At 29.5% G+C, this 19,813-nt stretch overlaps 3 protein-coding genes across 4 annotated transcripts in view; all 3 read left to right on the top strand.

Annotated features, from left to right (window-relative positions):
- LOC132952859 (rhodopsin-like) overlaps positions 1-17,182 on the top strand; it is a 62,461-nt gene extending 45,279 nt beyond the window's left edge. For both annotated transcript variants that reach the window (XM_061025319.1, XM_061025320.1), the window contains exons 7-11: positions 5,858-6,134; positions 7,080-7,294; positions 10,580-10,872; positions 11,004-11,125; positions 17,019-17,182. In XM_061025319.1, the coding sequence (XP_060881302.1) occupies positions 5,858-6,134; positions 7,080-7,294; positions 10,580-10,872; positions 11,004-11,125; positions 17,019-17,107 (996 nt within the window). In that variant the 3' untranslated portion in view covers positions 17,108-17,182. The remainder of the gene's footprint in view (positions 1-5,857; positions 6,135-7,079; positions 7,295-10,579; positions 10,873-11,003; positions 11,126-17,018) is intronic.
- LOC132952867 (uncharacterized) lies at positions 230-3,436 on the top strand. The gene is made up of 4 exons (XM_061025342.1): positions 230-527; positions 1,336-1,455; positions 1,612-1,735; positions 3,252-3,436. Exons 1-4 carry the CDS (start codon positions 341-343, stop codon positions 3,358-3,360), a joined length of 540 nt encoding a protein of 179 aa, XP_060881325.1. The 5' UTR covers positions 230-340; the 3' UTR covers positions 3,361-3,436.
- On the top strand, positions 3,454-5,037 carry LOC132952868 (uncharacterized). The gene is made up of 2 exons (XM_061025343.1): positions 3,454-3,963; positions 4,056-5,037. Exons 1-2 carry the CDS (start codon positions 3,501-3,503, stop codon positions 4,778-4,780), a joined length of 1,188 nt encoding a protein of 395 aa, XP_060881326.1. The 5' UTR covers positions 3,454-3,500; the 3' UTR covers positions 4,781-5,037.
- Positions 17,183-19,813: the final 2,631 nt, after the last annotated feature.

The following is a 19,813-nucleotide window of genomic DNA, read 5'->3' as shown; positions in this document are numbered from 1 at the left end:
ACCATTAACCAATAAAGATATCCGCCGACCGGCGACCATCTACCCCACTACCATAATTAATTATACTACATTATTACCGTCCATCAATTATGTTATCAACAATGTCCATAAATAGGCAAATAGCTATTGATTCCTATAGATTGTGATACAACACTATCTTCGAAAATCAACTGCGCCTTCACTAATATAATTAGCCAGCTATTATACAAATAGACTGTGGTCTGTGACATTATATAAAACTGCTTAACTGTGTTTGTTTTATGTATTATTTAGAGTTAAATTGTCTAGTTGTGATTTGTGAAGTAAGTTACTTTATAGTTTCTACTAAAAATATTTAAATATGAGTTATATTAGTAAATGTGATTGCGGTAAATTAAGTTCTTCAATGAATGATTTAAATTGGAGTAGACATGTTAACTCATGTAAAGTACGAAAATTTAAAAGAAACTCACATGACATAAAATCTTTTTTTTCTGGAAGCAATAAAAAAAGCAAATTGACTCACCAAATTACTGATGCAAAAAATAGTAAGTACTTACTCAATTTATTTAATTGTTTTATTTTCTTTTAAAATAAAACTACAGATATCAAATAAATAATTTTATCTTAATAAATAGGTAGGTATTATCTTAAATAATAAATATAAATCTTAATAATATATTAATATGAGTAATTTATTATTAGTTATGTATGTCTATTGGCTATCTCATACTGCTTATTGTACTATTACATACCTCTTGTCTTATTAGTTTTTAGTTTTTACATTAATTTATCCCACAACTGATTTTGGAATATAAAATACTTAGTAAAAAAAGAGTAATAAAAATAAGTTAGTTAATAAAGAATGCTCTGATGAAAATTATTTTCAAAAATATACTTTATTTAATTAATTTTTTGCAAACTATAATATTACCTTTGTATAGGTAACTCATTTTTAAGTAGGTTTTTTTGTATATGTACTTACATTTGTATATACCTACTTATAAACCTATATGATAGGTATATGCAGAGTGTTTTTATGATCAATTTCCTTATTGGATATACAGCTAGGACAATCTTTGATTTAATACATATTTTTAGCTCTTGTTGATTTAAATGAAGAACCAGTACATAAAGAATCTTTGATTAAATCTGAACTTCAACAAGATACTGAGATAAATACATGTTTGGAAAAAAAAGGTATGTACCTATCCATATTACACAACTTTTTTAAATTATTTATATCGTTTTAAATATTTAATTGTTTACACCTAAATTAACTCATCAACTTTTGAAGATAAATATCCTTATTGGATATACAGCTAGGACAATCTTTAATTTAATACATATTTTTAGCTCTTGTTGATTTAAACAATGATTTAAATGAAGAACCAGTACATAAAGAATGTTCGATTGAACGTGTCGAATGTGAACTTCAACAAGATACTGAGATAAACACATGTTTGGAAAATAAATGTATGTACCTATCCATATTACACAACTTTTTAAAATTATTTATATCGTTTTAAATATTTAATTGTTTACACCTAAATTAACTCATCAACTTTTGAAGATAAATATCCTTATTGGATATACAGCTAGGACAATCTTTAATTTAATACATATTTTTAGCTCTTGTTGATTTAAACAATGATTTAAATGAAGAACCAGTACATAAAGAATCTTCGATTGAACTTGTCGAATGTGAACTTCAACAAGATACTGAGATAAACACATGTTTGGAAAATAAAGGTATGTACTTATATTATTCGCCCTTTTTTAAGTATCTATTTATATATTTATATATTTGGAATTTGGAATTTTCTGCATCTTTGCCTAGTATCAGTTTTATAATAGGTTGAAGGTATATATGTAACCTTCAGATAATCTGATAGTATTAGTAACTCTTTTTATAATATTAATCATTATGTGTATATTGCTTCCTCTATATACTGTATTTTTCTATCATAGTATCATAAAAATTGCTACTTGTAATGTTGGGTAAGTGTAACACCCACTTAGGTAAAATATACATGTTTTTTTGAATTATATTGGGCTCATTACCTATAATTAATTAAGATATAATATTTATTTTATTTGATAGATCATAAGAATAACAAAGTCCTAAATATAATTTTTATAGTACCATAAAACTATTTACTTAGTAGTTAGTATAATTTTTTAACTGTCAACTTATAAACTTATATTGTAGATGATATGGATATAATGAAAAATGATCCTGCAGTTTTTGCTAATATGTCTTTTTTGTCACCGGAAATTAAAGATTACATCTTCAAATTTGGTCCTTGTCAACCGTTACAAAATGATTTTCCTAATAAAATATTTCCATTTGAAATTAACAAAGAAAAAATAAAGAGAAGCTTTAATGATAAACATTATTACAGAATTTTACCTGACAAATCAAAATGCCATCGTGATTGGTTGTCCTATTCATTAAGCAAAAATAAAATTTTTTGTATACATTGCATGCTTTTTGGAACCAATTTGCATAGTAATTTGGAAAAATCTTGGACCAAAGAAGGATTTAATAAATGGAAAAATTGTTCATTTGCTATTCAAAGACATGAGTTAACTTCAGATCATGTAACATCATCTTTAAAATTTAAGTTACGTCAAAAGAATTTACCAATTTTACCTTCAATTGAAAGTAATAGAAAAACTCAGATAGCAATGAATAGAAACGTTTTATTAGAGCTTATAGACATTGTTATATACATGGGACGTCATAATCTGGCATTTCGTGGGCATTGTGAGGATTGGTCTTCAAATTCCAGAGGTAATTTTAAGGACTTAGTTATACTAATGTCTAAAAATTCAGGACCATTAGCGGAACACATAAACCGTATTCAACAAAATGGAAAACATGAAACATCTTTTGTTTCATGGCAAAGACAAAATCAGCTGATTGAAGCTATTGCCGAAGATATTTCTTTTCAAGTACGGTCATTTATTAAAGCTGTAAAAATGTTTAGCATATCAATTGATACCACATTTGATGAATCTCGTAAGGAACAAATATCATTTATAATACGGTAAATAAATACATATAACTGATATCAGTTACATTGTTTATTAGTGTCTTGTTTAATTTATGTTTTTTTAGATATGCTGATGAAGTTACCGGTGAGATTCATGAAAGATTATTAGCAGTAAAGGAATCACCAGTTACATCTGGAAAAAATTTATATGATATTTTTGTAAATGTAATGGAAACTGAAAATTTAAATTGGAAAGAAGAGTTGGTTGGTCAGTCATATGATGGAGCTAGCAATATGCGTGGTAACTATAAAGGCCTCCAAGCACGTATTAAATCAGAAAGCCCACAAGCATTATTTGTTTGGTGTCACTCACATCGCTTAGCTTTGGTAGTAAAACAAGCAGTATCGTGTAACTCCAACGCTGTTGATTTATTTGGGAACTTAGAAACTCTCTATACTTTTCTTTGGTGTTCAAAAAAAAGAGCAGCGATTTTCAGAGAAATTCAAATTGAATGTGGTAAGATGGAAGGTAAAAAAAATCCATTGCATGCAGTTAAGAGAGTAAGCACCACTCGATGGAGTTCTCATTCAGCAGCATTAAATGTAGTTTTGAAATTCCACAATGCAGTTTTAAAAACATTAAACCAAATTAAAGATTCCGAAGAATCTGCTGATGTAGTAGTTGGTGCAAGTTGCAGTGGCTTGATATCATATCTTACATCCCAACGTTTTCTTCTAACAGCATTATTATTCAAAACTATATTTGATATACTTGAACCTGTCACCCGCCAATTGCAATCACAAGATATGGATATGCTTATGGCCACAAATATTTTAAATAATGTGATTCACCGAATCAAAGAACTTAGAAATGATGATGCTTTTAAAAGATTGCTAAAAATTACTGATGAGTTTACTGAAAATAGTGTTGTTGACTTTTTACCTCTTGTATCTAGTCGACCGAAACGTGTTCCAAGAAAATCAGGTGTATATTATTTTCAAAATAAATATCAATTATTTTATATTTATTAAGAAATTATGTTTGTTCTAAATTAGGAAATTTAATATTAATTTCAGGTGAACTTTCTCAAGATGAAATTATATCCTGTCCCATGAAAAAATTTAAAATTGATACATACAATATCATAATAGATATTCTTTTAGCAGAGTTAAGTGGACGTTTTGAAAGCACCAATATAGGGCCCTTAAAAGACTTATCCCTTCTTTCATCTAGACGTATTCGAGAAGTTCAAAATAATCCACACATTGTACCTTGTGATGCCTTTGACGCTTTGTGTACTATGTACACACAAATTGATAAAAACACATTATTAACAGAATATATTGAATTTTGTAAACATTTTACAGAAATAGAAAACAGTATTGTACTTCCTAAGTATCTTAACACGAATGTAATAGTTGATTATGAAGATTCGCTAGAGTTAGATGCCTATAGTTACGATGGTATGGATAAAGATTCTGCACAAATTGGTAATCATAACATAGCAAGCACGAGGGAATTATTTAATTTATTTTGTTTGGCTAAATTAGCTAATATTTTTCCAAATTTATATTTAGTTTTAAAATTAGCTGTTACATTACCTGTAACAAGCTGTAGCGTAGAGCGAACGTTTTCTAAATTAAAACTTATAAAAACAAAGTTAAGAACAACTATGTCACAAGATCGTCTCGAGAGTTTAATGAAAATATCATGTGAGCAAGATATAATTATTAATAATGAAAATGTAATTTTGTTATTTGCAGCTAAAAGTAGTGTTCTAACTAAATGTTTGATTTATTAGTACATGTTTAATACTTATATTGTTATGAAAGGACATAATTATTATTAATACTGTATATTGTATAATATAATATAAAATAAAAGGTTCAATTTTGTTTATATCTTTGTATTTTATAGTAACTAATATCGTTGAAGGCAATTCAATATAATCTGTATATTATATATTTATGTTAATTATTACATAGTTGGAAAAAGAAGAAAAAGCTTATAAAAAATAAGAGTGTGTAGAAAATTGTTTGTGACAGGTTTCAAATTTTATTAGTGGGTTGTGTTGTGTTTGGCGGGGGTGGGTGGGTGGGTGGTTGTTGGAGATTCTTGCCATACATTTAATTTTGTACTTCGGCGCCACTGACATGTATTATTTGTATACATATCTCAAAGAGAAGATACTAATCATGTTCATGTACGAAATAGTTACCTATTCAGTATATTATAATTTCATCATTCATATGGGTAAAATTATTGTTATAGTAATACATAATAATTCTTCGTAATAAAATAATTGAATACGCCTTTATAATTACTATTTATGTTGTATATAGTGTACATAATAATTGATACATAATACCTCACTCGTATTGTCTGATAATTTAACCAGGATTTTGAACGAGTCAATAAGAATCTATTGATTTAACGATTTGATGAGCGTTAGCTATTTTGGGTTGTACATCTGAATATCTGATCACAATATTTTGGTAAAAAAAAATGATACAAATATTAAACGTCACCTTTCCTTATCTCTTCGTACTGATTAATTAGTAACAGAACATTTCTCAAACAGGTCATTTTTAGACGGTCCTTGTAATTTTCACAGAATTGTTAAAAACTACGAGAATAATATATTTTTTTTTTAATATAAAGTGTTATCTACTATCTATAATTATTTATTAATTCACGAACTATTATGGATGACATATTATGTTGTGTCGCCTTAGACTTCCGTGTTTTGATAAAACGTGTAATTTTGAGTTTTAAAATACAAGATCAATATGATTTTATCACACGAGTTTACTTGATTATTCATACCTGCTTAACAATAGTACGTTTACATTTTGTTTTATGTTTGCTTTATTTTTAGGTGTGTGCGTTTGTATGGATATACTGTTTATCAATAACATTGCCACCGATTTTCGGTTGGTCAAAGTATGTATTGGAAGGATTCGAAACATCATGCTCGTGGGACTATACGACTAGAACCGTCTCAAATCGGTTATTTTACATCTACATGTTGGTGCTCGGATTTATATTGCCGGTCTCCATCATTACATATTGCTATATATTCATTATTGTGTCAATACTCGACCACAATAAAGAAATGGCCGATTGTAACACCAACGTAGGACCGTTGGGCACAGGTTAGTGACTTTATTCTCACCAAACAATAATAAAATTACGAAACATGTATTTCTATGAGATATTTTCTAAATAACATGACTTCACTACTTGCGATGGTTATAAAACGCTAGTTAATAGTTGTTACAATTTTATTAACTATCGAATTGATGTTATCAACGTAAGAAAATCCGGACAAAATAGGATTTATATATCAGAAAAACATGGCCGCTACACGCCTTCAACGCTTTTCGATGGTTGTGCATAATATGTTTACACTTAAAGAGACTATTGAGAAAATCCCAATTTCTGATATAAATGCTGGTTTTTATCATACAACTTTTTGAACACTCCTTCTAATACAGAAAATTGTTCACAGTAAAATATAATACATATTATAAGATATCATTGTGTATCAAAATATATCAAATATATTTCTCACTTTTCTCAGAATATTATAATAAATAATACCGATCGATTCATTTGGGCCATCAATAATTTTAAAAGAAATTATTGGTATGATCACAGAACCAACTATTTTAAGTTAAACGATTACATATAGGTATACTGGTTATGGTATACACCTCATATTAGAGCAGTGTATGTTGGTCATGGTTTAGACTTTTAGAGAGATACAGTTATGGGCTGAGTGTGGCAGTGCAGTAACCTATAACTACTATAATAGTCTCACACAGAGTGATTTTAAAATGGAATTTTTAGAAAACTGAATGATATTTTCTCGTTATACGTTTAATATTTTATTGAATAGGGTATGTAAAAACTTAAAAAATCGTAAGTTTTAAACGGAAAAGCACATTTTTTTAATGTGCAATTGATAACGATATTATGTACGTAAAATTCGCATAAGAAATAATATTATTTGAGATAGGTGTCCCAAATTAAGAACAGTATTTTTTAAAAATTATAACGCAATATTTTATCTATTAAAAAATATTTTTTTTTTACAGAGAGTTGGGATTACAGATTAGCTTTAAATGTCGCCAGACGAGGTCAAGCAGTACCTATTCGATCTGCCCTAAGAACGTCATATATAATCTTAATCCTCATTGGATTATTTATAGCGTCTTGGACTCCGTATGCTGTGGTCACGTTTGTTGGTCAATTTGGAGGCCAAACAAAGATAGAACCGTGGATTTCTGCTCTTCCAGCCATATGTGCTAAGGTTTGTCATATGATTTTATGCTAAAATACCTTCTTTATATTTCAATAATCATCTCTGGTGTATTTTTATTTATTAGATATTTTAGCTGTAACAAAACGTATTGTTTTTTTTTATTTTTTTTTTTTTTATGAATAAAATTACCTTTAGCGACGTAGGCCATTGGGATACAGTTATTATTTAATGCAACTTATTTCTAATGACGTACAGATAAGTTTGTGAACAATTTATATAGGCTTTACAGTTTGCTTTGAAGTTTTGCTTTTATTATGAATTCGATGGTGGGTGCTAATGAATATCTGTTGTATCCCAGATATTCTGAGAGGTGTTCCGGAAGTTTTGAGCACAATCTTGAATCGATGTATGTTCGACATTCCGTCATTATGTGTTTGATTGTAAGACAGGTTCCGCAAGATGAGCATATTGGGAGATCATTTTTACTCATGAAATGTATTGTTATTTTATAAAATATGACAATATTTTCTTATTTCATTAACTACTGCAATATCATTAACAATATTACCTACCTATATAATTTATACGTATATTGTTTTATAATCCAACATCTTACATAATAATACTTTAATATAAAATAAATACCGTGGCTTGAGGCGTAGTGAGTGAATCGAAATGAGTGACCACCACCAGATTTTATATTTTCGTACCTATGTTTAATAATTAATACAGTATGTAAATACAAGTATTATACTTTTATGTTCCTATAAAAAACAATCGATAATTATTTAAAAAAATATATTTACATTTAACATAGTATTTAAATTTTAAGAACTAAATAATTTAAAAATAATATTTCACTTAAAAGTAATACTAAAAAGAATAATGCCGCAAATCGCAAGTAGTTTAAAGATTGAGATTGATAATATTATAATTTTAATACATTAGACGGCTGTAGGTATTTATATTGTTCAGAATAAAAATGTCGAAAAAATTTCATAACTTTTAACCTTTTTACATCTCAACCTAACGAATGAATGCATTTCTTTTTTTTTAACAATTCTAGAACTCTATAATACTTTTTACATAAAAAAAAAACATGTACGACTAAGTTCTTTTTAGTGTTTTAAGCATTTTGATTTATATTCCACCCAAAGCTATAACATAACTTTCAACTAGTTATCTATACTTATATTTATGTTCATATAATATTGATCGTTTTGTTTCCACTAAAAATTACAATCATATAAAAATAATAACAATCATTTAGGCATACATTATTTTGAGATTAATCTGTTTGCTAAATTAAAATACAAATATGAAAAACATTTTACAAAACTGTAGAATTTAAATGACTTATTCTATGACCGATTCATTTTTATAATATTTTGAAATGAATCGAACTATGTTTTAACTGCTTTACTTGAATTATGAACTTATTCTAATTATATTATTAAGACAATATCTATCAACAATAGATTAAATAAAAAATGGTGTTACAATACGAAAGTAATTAAATTTAATTAATTAGTTACAATTTTTTTAAACAATAACTTACTTTTGAGTTGTTATTATAATTATAATATAACGGTTAAGTTAACATAATGTTTGATAAAATATCAATAAAAAAAAATGATAATTAAGTCATACTTATAACACAATTATATAGGTAATTATACCAGCTATTACGTATAATACTATAATAGTATAATAGGTTTAATATTACATTCATTGAACTATTGTGTGTTCTCTCGAATATTATATATTTAAAGTATGACTATCACTGATATTTAGTATGATCATAATATAATATGCATAATTTTAATTAATACATTTTAATACAGGCGTAGGTACTTACGTTATAACAAATGAACACTACAAATTTATACTGCGAATCAATTTAATCCTATTATACAATTTACAGTGATTGTCCTATATCATACGAGTTGGTTGGACTAATATCTAATTGTTAAAATTATATTTATACAGAATTTACGTTATAACTTTGAATAACATGACTCTGTGCTTAAAACCAGATCCCTGTTTCGCGTCATTTATTTATACATAGTTTAACTATTCTTAAATTGTATTATTCAATTTCACTAGGTACCTACTCTCCAAATAATTTAAAATTTCAAAAAAGACTGCTGCACTTTAAAAAGTTTTTACACTTTGAACCCATGTAATGAACCTATATAAAGTTATATTATACTTCAATTTTAACCCCGTCGAAAACTAGAGGCTGTTTGATAATTCATTCATTGCCATAATATTCTAGTTGTAAGATATTCAAGAATATGTTACGCACTTGCGCACTATACCTATATCATCTTATTTCTACGTTTCATATCACTATATTATATAATATTATACTCTATTCAATCACCTAGTAGGTACACCTACTACATATACGATTTTCTGATGAAAGCCATTTATCCACCCAGCATAATATTATGGATTCCTACGTCTGATTGACATTATAAAATATCACATATTATAAAAATACGATTCTGAACGCTGCGATGTTTAGCCCCTCCCCCAAATAACCATCGATGTTTTTTTATGCTCATCATCAGTTAATGTAAACGGTTACATTTTTATACGGGTTTTCATGATGTGTCTGTTTTTTCTTTACTATGAAATTCAATAAATTATTGGACATTTTGATGTATGGATTGGCTATTATTTACCAACCTATATTTACAATTTAAAGCATTCGTTTTCAGCAAAAAAATTGTTTTTGGACGAACAAAAATAAAATTACACATCAATATTGGATTCAGAATTGCATATTTTCAACGTATAAACTATATTGTTTATAAACGTATATAATATGCACCTAAATATAAAATAATATATAATAATATATTATACCTACTATATTTTTAATCTGTTCTTTCGACTTTGATCATCGCATTAACTGTCCTGCCTTTTACTTGCTTTCAAATATTCTCGTTTCGGCTTTAAAATTTAATTCATCCATATTTTTTTTAAACTTATCTTACCGAATTGTTTTCATCTTACACGGCACCACACTTCTCGCGTGGTTTGCAACTCTAAATGTCAATCTAATAATGTCTGACTATACAATATAGGTTAGGTTAGGTTCCTGTAATCAGGAGACCGGGCTATTAACTATTATATTGTAATCGTGACACGTCTCTTTATTATATAAGTTATGACTCGTATTTATATTGTACATATACATAATTCAAAGGCTTTGAAAAATTATAATATTATAGGTACCTCGCGCCTCGATCCTCACTAACTACAACGTGCAGTGTATATAATATTATTATACATATTATATAATACTATGCCATATTCCCGCAGGCTTCTGTGGTGTACAATCCCATAGTGTACGGCCTCTCTCATCCGCATTTCCGGTCATCAATCCGGAACTACATATCGGGCTGTACGACGGTGGGCCACAGCCACACGGAGCTCTGCACCCCGGGACGTAACCAGCGGTTAGCGACGAACAAGAGCCTGAACCGATTCGCTTTGCTCACCGGACAGGACCGGAATCGTGCGAACGTCGTCGAACTGAAATGCGTACGTCACCGGAGGGTGCCGCCGGACTCTAATTCGATTTGCATGGACTACTACAGCGAACCCGACTGCCGGTGAGTAAAAGTATACGAAAACCAGCCAACATATAACGAAATGAAAACACAATTTTTTTTTTTTGTCGTTTTAATCTCAAAGTCTATTCCCGTTTGTGGTCGTATCGTAATTATGTGTTTTCAAACTGCAGGAGCCTCACGCTGACGATGGAACCGAACCGGGGCTCGGCGATCATCAAAATCGACAAAGTGCCATTCAAAGTCGTCGTGTCCACTATCAGGAGTAAAAGCGTCAACGGCAAAATAAACACGAGTGAGTCCGTCAACGTTAGTTATTTTATTTTACCTATACTTGCTACATATTTTGGTAACAATAATAATAATAATAATCACTGTACCTATATTATTATATAGGTCATCACACACTGCAGCGGTGGCCGGTGGTGGTAAAATTATATTGTCTCGACAGTAGGCTGTGGCGCTGTGATACTACCGCTGCTGGTGCAGTGGTGCGCCGTTAGTTAAGAGGACGCCACCGCCCGCAATTTAAGAGCTTTAATGTAGGCAATTTTAATGAAAGTTTGAAAAGAATTAAAATGTTTAATCTTAAATAAATTTAAATAGTAACTCAAAGTATTTTAAAAGTGGTCTCATGTCAGTACCAGCATTTGTTGTTGCGCACTAATGAGATTATACAGGAAACCTTTTCGCGCGAGACAAACTTTCGACTTACGAATAGGTAGGGACATTATTCACAATGTTACTCACACTACGCATAGGAGCAAACTTTATCTGCGTCGAAGCATTTTTGTTTTTATGATATCAATGCTCAATGACTTTTAATAAGCAAATGAAAAAAACAAAACAAATATGAATCCGTGCGAAGGAATAATTTAGATTGTCATTGAGTTTTTCAAAAAATGAAAACGCTATGGCATACCTACATACATTTCTTCTTTATGTATGATAAAAATTTGGTAAGGCTACTGTGAATACAACTTTCTCCGTAAGTTTGTCTCATGCAAAACCATTTTCGCGGTTAAAGTATGGGCTGTATGGCGTCCTATTATAGCTAAGGTGCCTGCCATATTATCATTCCACCATCACCATGTTCAGGATTTTCTCATGTTATTCACAAAATAGATTATTATTTTTTAGGTAAAACTATTTCACTACCTAGTTATATCATTAGCCATTAACCACCTGATCAGACGATGGAGTTATAGTCGGGTATTTTAAAACATTTGGTACACTATGCGATAACGTGATAGTCAACACACGGGACACGATGATAGTGGAATAGTATACCTTTATTTACCTAATTAATAATTAAGATTATACACGGTAAATATAGGTATGCGCGTTGTGAAGTTGTACAATAAACGCACTCGGATGAAAAAAATTAAATTATGCAATTGAATAATAATTGTGCATCGAGTGCGGTGGCCGCGAGTTCAGCTGTAAAAACATTGTTCCTATCGCAGAATCGCAATCAATGCACGCATTTACCTACCTACCTCATTAGCCAAACGCCTTTGTGATCAATTTGATTCCGGTCAATTGTTATGTATGGTATAGTACTAATGTACTATAGTGGCATGTAAAATACACGGTAAAATACATCGCTGTAGTATTATTATCTGATTTTTAATAATATCGCTGGTGGTGGTTGTATATTATAAAACAATAAAATATGACATTGGCCGGCAGTAAGTTGCAGTTGTGCGTCATCGATACTGCTGCAACCCGAGCGCGGTATATACTCTCTCGAGTTGAGCATCCCCATGCGGTGGCGGTAGGTAAGAACCTCCCCATCCTACCCACGTGGACCTGATATAGTGATATGGGTAGGTAAACTTAGATACTTTTGTATGAAGTGCAGTTTTTCTAAAGTTTTTTTGGTTTATTATTAGAATAAATTCCTGCTTGAAAAACATGATAATATTATATTATGTTCGTATACATTTAAAATGCACACTACACACATGATAGATAATAATATTAGTTCGGTATAATGTTCATAGTTGGAACGTTTTCGGCTATCTCCACGACCACATAAACACCGAAACGCTATTTACTTGTGTATTTATTATGCGACATAATGCATCGTATTCGGTATCACCGCTGCAGCGTAATGGTTATTGCGATAAGTCGTAGGTATACAATTAGTGGAGCAACTAGAGTTCAAATCTTGGTGGAACTACAATTATTATGAATCGCTCCGCCCACCAACGTTATACATATTACCGATATTGGCAATATTTAGATTATACTATTATTCACAATTTCGTCTGGACTCTGGAACAATGTGATCAGCTAGGTCTGGTAGTGGTTAGGTAGTAGTCTGGTATTAGCTATAGTGCGCAGGTAGTGGTCTCCAAATGGAAAGGTTATTTATTATTTAGGTTATTAATTAATTAATTTATATTTATTATTTGGTGAGTTCTTTTTTTGTTTTGATACTAAGAAAATTGTATTTTGAAATAGTTTGCTTTAAATATCATAGTCGTAGTATGAACATAGAAGCTAACAAACCTGGATAGTCAACAATAATGTGTAATTTTTTCACAAAATTGTACGATTATTAACCATAATTCTGAAAAAGCCTTATTGCAGGCCTTAAATTAAAAAAAAAAATATATCGTTTTTACGTTTATGGATATTTAAACGTTATACAGTTTTAATGTTTATCGTTGTTGTACTTTCAAACGTTATTTGATTTTTTTCCGTTTATCGTTATTTTAATTTTTTGTTTTTTGTTTAACGTTTAATTTTTTTTTACAAATTGTATTGTTATTTTCATTATAGATAGGTAATTAGCCACACTGTGATATAAGAACTATCAAATTAGTAGAAATTGTTGTCCAGGATATGTTATTTTTAATCATCCCACGGTTAAATTTTGAAATGAACCAATGACACTATTAATAATTTAGGCCTTCCCTAATGTAGCTGTTTTGGATTGTAGTACAACTGTACTGACTATACGTCTATAACTCCTAATAAATCTCTTAAAACCAGGGCCTTTCATCAAAATTAACCAGAACCCGTACCACATTTAAATATAAAAACACGTTTACGTTCACGGTCGGTCACTGTTATTAATTTGAGTGATTTTCTGAGGAGGGTAAATAAATAATACAAAAAGTAAAGTGACCTTGAACGTGTTAAGCGCCCCCCCCCCCTCTAGCACCCCTGTAGTTGCGTTACTGGGTATAATATTGTTGGTTAGTGTAGCCATCATAATTTATTTACCGATAGCCGATGATACGCACTTTTGGCGTCATCGTGCAAGCTCGTACGAGTCAATAATTTTATTGTATTATTCCTAGCAACACATTTTTCTGCCCATTACACGCATTCATTATTTTGAAGTCGTGTCCAGAGAAGTTAAATCAACGAGACACCACTCAATAAATAATTACCTATCAACCCGTTTTGTTTATTGTTTGGCATATTATATCGTATTATTTAATTTGTAATTAAAAGAAATTTCGATAAATCAATACTTTTTAATTACTTTTTTTTAAATACCCGATGAATGGAACTCCTCAATAAATAATAAATATGTTTATACTTTGCGAAACCACCCCTACCCCTTAAAGTGGCCCTGAGTGTAGACGTGTAGTATACAACTGACTCGCTGTATTTAATCGTAGGTAATAGAGTAAAACGCAATATCTCGTAAATAACAATTTTTTCGTGACAACCAGTGATCTGGAATTTGGAAAATTGTTATATTATACCGGTTAGTTGGTGCGAATAGCAATAGGGTGAAGGAACCAAGAAATATACATAATAATATGAATCCGTAGTCCAAGGCCCCGACAGTTTATTTTTAAATGTTTCGTGCTATTACGATTTACGAGCTATTTAAATTCCGATTCGTCTGTAATAATGGTAATACTTGCCATTCGAATTTCGATGGCACTCACATAGATAGCAAGGGAGGGCAATCCCCACTAGTTTTTCATCATATTAAATTAACTGTATATTATTATTTATTTTAATATAATTATTTTAAGAGCGTACCTATAGGCACTTTTTAACAATTTATGAATACTAATAATAAATGTTTTGATTTGTCATTTGACGCCATCAGTATTTTTGTATGATAGAATATTTGCTCTGAATGGCTATTCAAACCAGATTGAACTTGCTGGTAGTTGTATTAAGAAGATTTTTTTTCATCTTTTATAAATCGTAAAGGTACCAATAAAACTAGTTATGCAATAAAAAATCTGAAAACATATTACATTATTTTATAAAATTTACTGATAATTGATGATCAACCCAATTTTCTAATTTTTAATTCCGTGCGATAGATGAAAATTCTTTAATTTTCACATTTTATACTGAGGGGAAGACGAGAGTCTACGTTTCAAAATGGGATGATACATCTCAATTTAACGTCATGATGAATTCAAATATGTTTTCAGACTTCTTATCGCATCACTAGTTTTATCGGTATGATGCATTACGTTAGACTAAAAATAGGTGTGACGTATAAGCTAAGGTTTTAGTAAAATCGAATCCACTTAAGAGGATGTCAGTGCACTATTTGTTTTCTCTCTCTGGCCAACGTGCAACACAGTGAATATGAGTTTAGCAGAACCAATCTTGTGTTGTTATAGCTTTACATGCGATTCAATTGAACTATTACAAAACCTTAATATAAGAATATTATCTGTGTTGTTAGCTATTTACGATAGTTATTAAAATTGTTATTGCTACCTATGCAAGTGTTGAGTATGCAGAATGTAACAATTTAAAAATACTCATATTTTAACTAACGTAGGTATATAGACACGGATAATTGACTTAAATTTAAATTTGATAATAAATCAATTCACTCTTATGCTAATATGTTTTCTCTAGGGCTAAACCAACGACACAGTCTGCTGTATTGGTTTTGCTAAACGCAAATTTGTAACGTTACGTCAATGTCGGAGAGAGAAAACGACTAGTGCGCTGACATCCGTTCGGCACTTAAATACTTAACATATACGAACAGTGTTTGTGTGCGGATACAGTCGACCGCAAAATCAATATAGCAGCGTGTTTATGCAGTCCGTTTATCATAATTTGTCACCAATCGGGGTCAAGTTATATCACATAATTTATATTGTGTTGTCATTATATTATATGTTATATGATCAGATTGTCCCTGTCCGCACAGATCCAAAATCACACGGTAGCATATTAATACACTTATTGGATTTCATATTTTCATTACCTAATGATTTGCTAACAACGCAACCACACGATATAATACACCCAACGTACTCCATAAATACAAATTCTCGTCCGGGTAAACCAGTGGTCGGAATGGACCGGAACGCTGCAGTTCCTGTTCGCAACAATTTGAATTAGATAGTTTCCGTTTCGTTATTACGGATGAAATATTTAAAAAAAAATTATTTTCTTAACTCTTTTATGTTAAAAATATTAAACTAAAAAAACTATAAATGTTATTTATAGAAGTATAGACTATACGATACACGGGAGATATCAAATGTAGAAAAGTTGTACGGTTATAAGTTATAACACTTCGACAATAGATACGTAACCATATGATCAATAAAAGGAATGGTTAAAAATTAAAGCTAACAAAAAAATTTTTTATTTCCAAAATTTGGCTTACTACGCTTACTAACTATACCTAAAAATTACGTTCCGAGTGCAGCACATTACACCGCGGGATAACATTATTATTACGTGTCACGAATAAATGACACCTGCACGGTCCATGTTTCATTATCCTTCTAGGTGTGGAATTTTTTTGGAAAATTTTAGAACGATTTGTCCATAGTAAGCATTCGATTTTTGTACACATTATGCTTATTTGGTCGACCGCGAATTTTCTACAATAGTTTATCCTCGGGCTCGGATAAAAATCATGAGCACCCGTTGTTGGGTGACGGAGTGATGAGAAGGAGAAAGGCAACACGGATGACATTATTATGCTAACCAGTACGCGCGTCTTGGTCAAATGTGCACAAAAGAAGTCAACCAGCATTATATTATAAGAAACGATTTAGACGTTTTTCAAAATTGGACTTATCAATTTAAATGGCTTAAAGAAAAATTTAAAACGAGTTTTACAGTGTTTTTTTAAATTTAAATCTTGTGCTTACAAGTTTAAAAGTTTAAATATTATAATTACTTGATATTTGTGTTGTTAATAATTAAATTTTTTTTTTTAGTAACTGACAAAACAGATTGTTCCGAAGAATCAAACGAAGAATCAAATGAAAATCAAATTGAAGAAGTGAAAAAAAACCAGTATATCTGATCAATTTGTATTCGATTTTTAATATTCACTCGTTTACTTAAACATTTAAAATAAACAATTTTACTATTTCTAGAATTTAAATTTTAATCAGTGCTAAATAATTTTTAGATGTCCATGGTAATAATATTATCTGTATTGTTAATAAATTATATGATAGAATCAATGTCATTGTAATTTTTGGACTGACCAGGGTCAGTATGTAATAAGAACATAAATTATAGATTTAATTTTATCGCCTATAGAAATTATTATTATAGAAATATAATGTCTTAAACCTGTATTATTATGTGTAGGTACGAGGTACTTACAATGTAAATGCCGTTAAAGCCAAAAATTACACACTAACTCAGATGATGATAATATAATGTGTTATGTGTATAATAGTTATAAAACATCCATTATTATTAAAATAAGTATATTATTCGTTACCATTTTAATAATTGTATTTAACTTGAACTAAACCTTCTCTTTGATATTTCTTGATGTTGTATAATAATATTCTAATTCATAATATAACATAATATTGTAGTAAACTATTTTTTATTTTTTTTTTCATTCTTTTTAATACTTAAGCATTATAATTGATATTTTATTTTATTCTTTATTGAAACGTATAAAATTGTAATTTTATATAAATGGTATACATTAAGAATTTATTTAATTTTAGCATAATGAATCTTTTGCAATAAATAAAACATTATTTTTTTCGACGAAACTCTGGAGAAAACAATATAAACCTAATATAATATAAACTGTATTATATAATACTATGTATCTAATGTTGTATAATATTCAAATATTGTTCAAGATCAAATACTATAATATCCACTTCGGGGAGATTGTGCTCACGTTGCATGAGATGTAAAATATTAATATAAGTAAAGAACACTGTAATAATATTAGTACTAGTGTCATGGGAAGTTGATGTTTACGGGAGAAACACGCGGAAAACACACATACAATATACCCGCAGAACTCATATATATGTATTAGGAGATTATTCGCAAGTACGCGATAAGGATGTATAATGAACTATTTTAGAAGTGAACCATAATATAAACAGGTAAGTCACGCACTCTCCGCTGTTTTTTTTTTTTTTTTTTTGTTTTTGACCAAAGTTGTCTTACACTTTTACATAATTTTAAATAAGCAAGTACTTAGGTATTAATTATCAAGACGTAGTGCTACGAGAACTCCACTCGACAGCAGGTATTAAAAATAGCATGAAGAGAAAAACAACCCTTTGTAAAAGGTGGAAATGAATGGACATAATATTTTATTTGTGCATTAAATAGTAATTATATTATATAGCAATTGAACAGACCATTAACAAATTAAAATCAACAGCATTTACTGAGAATAGGTAGGTACATTGCGGAATGGTAAACAAAAATATAACTATTGCTAATAATTAAAAAAAATAATAATATTATTAAATCATAAATAGTCAAAGACTATCAAAGAGTAACATTAGCTGCAAGTTATCATCCGATATATTTACCAGGTAAGACGGTATGATGACATGGTACTATTATATATATTACCATTATTACCTATATTATAGTTGCACTGACGTCGGTAACTGGTGGACCGCGGGTTAAAGTTTGGACTGTAGGATACAGAAAACTAGACCATCAACATAATATTTTATATTAATACATTATTTTAATTTAATTCACTAATTTAAAATTGTTTTCATGACAATTAAAAATAAATGTATATTTCAGTTCGTTTAAGAAACTCGGATAGGTATTGGTGTTTTAAAATAATGTACCTGCCAGTGGTGAATTCAGGAATTCCCCAAAGGGGCCAAGGGAAGAGGCGCGCTTTTTGTGGAAATATAGTTATATTGGTTTTTCGAATTTTGTCAAACTTTAAAATGAAAAGTATTTTTCCAAATATGTTTAAGCTTTAATTCATTTCTAGAAATGTAATAAAGATATAGGTTTTAAGTAAGTATATAAAAATAATGTATCAATATTACTATGAATGCTGAAAAAAATACATTACTTAAGTTATAACTAATTTAAGTATTAAAATACTTCAAATACTACTATAATATTAAATACTATTTACTACTACCTATAAATGTATCTTTTAACCTAATGGTTGAAATGATAAAAGATACCTATTATAATATACATAACTATTCTAAGAATTAATGCATATTGTGAAAAATGCAGACATAAAAGTCCAACAAAAAAGCAAAGTATAAAATAGGTAATAAACCTACCTATCTACATATAAAAAAAAAAAAATATTGTGATTCTATAAGTAGGTGTGATCAACATAAAACAGCGGTTCTTAACCTGTGGTCCTCGGCCCCCTGGGGGTCCGCGGTAGCCTTAACACATAACATACGTCAATAAGTGACATGAATGTATTATTACAATATTGTTGGATTATTTAAATTTTTTTTTTCATATATAATATAATATGTAGATTCTACACCAAATAATTGTATTATTAATATTTATTAAGTAAAATCAGTTTTTCTTGTTCATACAAAATGTATATGCGTACAGCACTGTAGTCTCGGAAGTCTTATATTTACTGCCACTAAGTGCAGCTGATCGATCGTAGTCAACTATAGTTGTATACATATTACATTTTTATAAAAAATTATATGTATTAAAATAATTATAAATGTGTATGTTTTGTTATGTCTACTTATGTAATTTGTTTTATAAAATAATGATTATAATT

Source organism: Metopolophium dirhodum, chromosome 9 (genome assembly GCF_019925205.1).
Source record: "Metopolophium dirhodum isolate CAU chromosome 9, ASM1992520v1, whole genome shotgun sequence".
Classification (NCBI taxonomy): Eukaryota; Metazoa; Arthropoda; class Insecta; order Hemiptera; family Aphididae; genus Metopolophium; species Metopolophium dirhodum.
The sequence above is the reverse complement of the archived record's forward strand: the minus strand, read 5'-3'. Positions and strand labels throughout refer to the sequence as shown.

What these genes read in the sequence shown, in the direction of transcription:
- LOC132952867 (XM_061025342.1), top strand. Translation starts at nt 341, where the DNA reads ATGAGTTATATTAGTAAATGTGATTGCGGTAAATTAAGTTCTTCAATG. An exon ending in AATTACTGATGCAAAAAATA is followed by an intron (nt 528 to 1,335) that starts GTAAGTACTTAC and finishes ACATATTTTTAG; the next exon opens with CTCTTGTTGATTTAAACAAT. An exon ending in TGTTTGGAAAATAAAGGTAT is followed by an intron (nt 1,736 to 3,251) that starts GTACTTATATTA and finishes TTGGTTGGTCAG; the next exon opens with TCATATGATGGAGCTAGCAA.
- LOC132952868 (XM_061025343.1), top strand. Translation starts at nt 3,501, where the DNA reads ATGGAAGGTAAAAAAAATCCATTGCATGCAGTTAAGAGAGTAAGCACC. An exon ending in ACGTGTTCCAAGAAAATCAG is followed by an intron (nt 3,964 to 4,055) that starts GTGTATATTATT and finishes TATTAATTTCAG; the next exon opens with GTGAACTTTCTCAAGATGAA.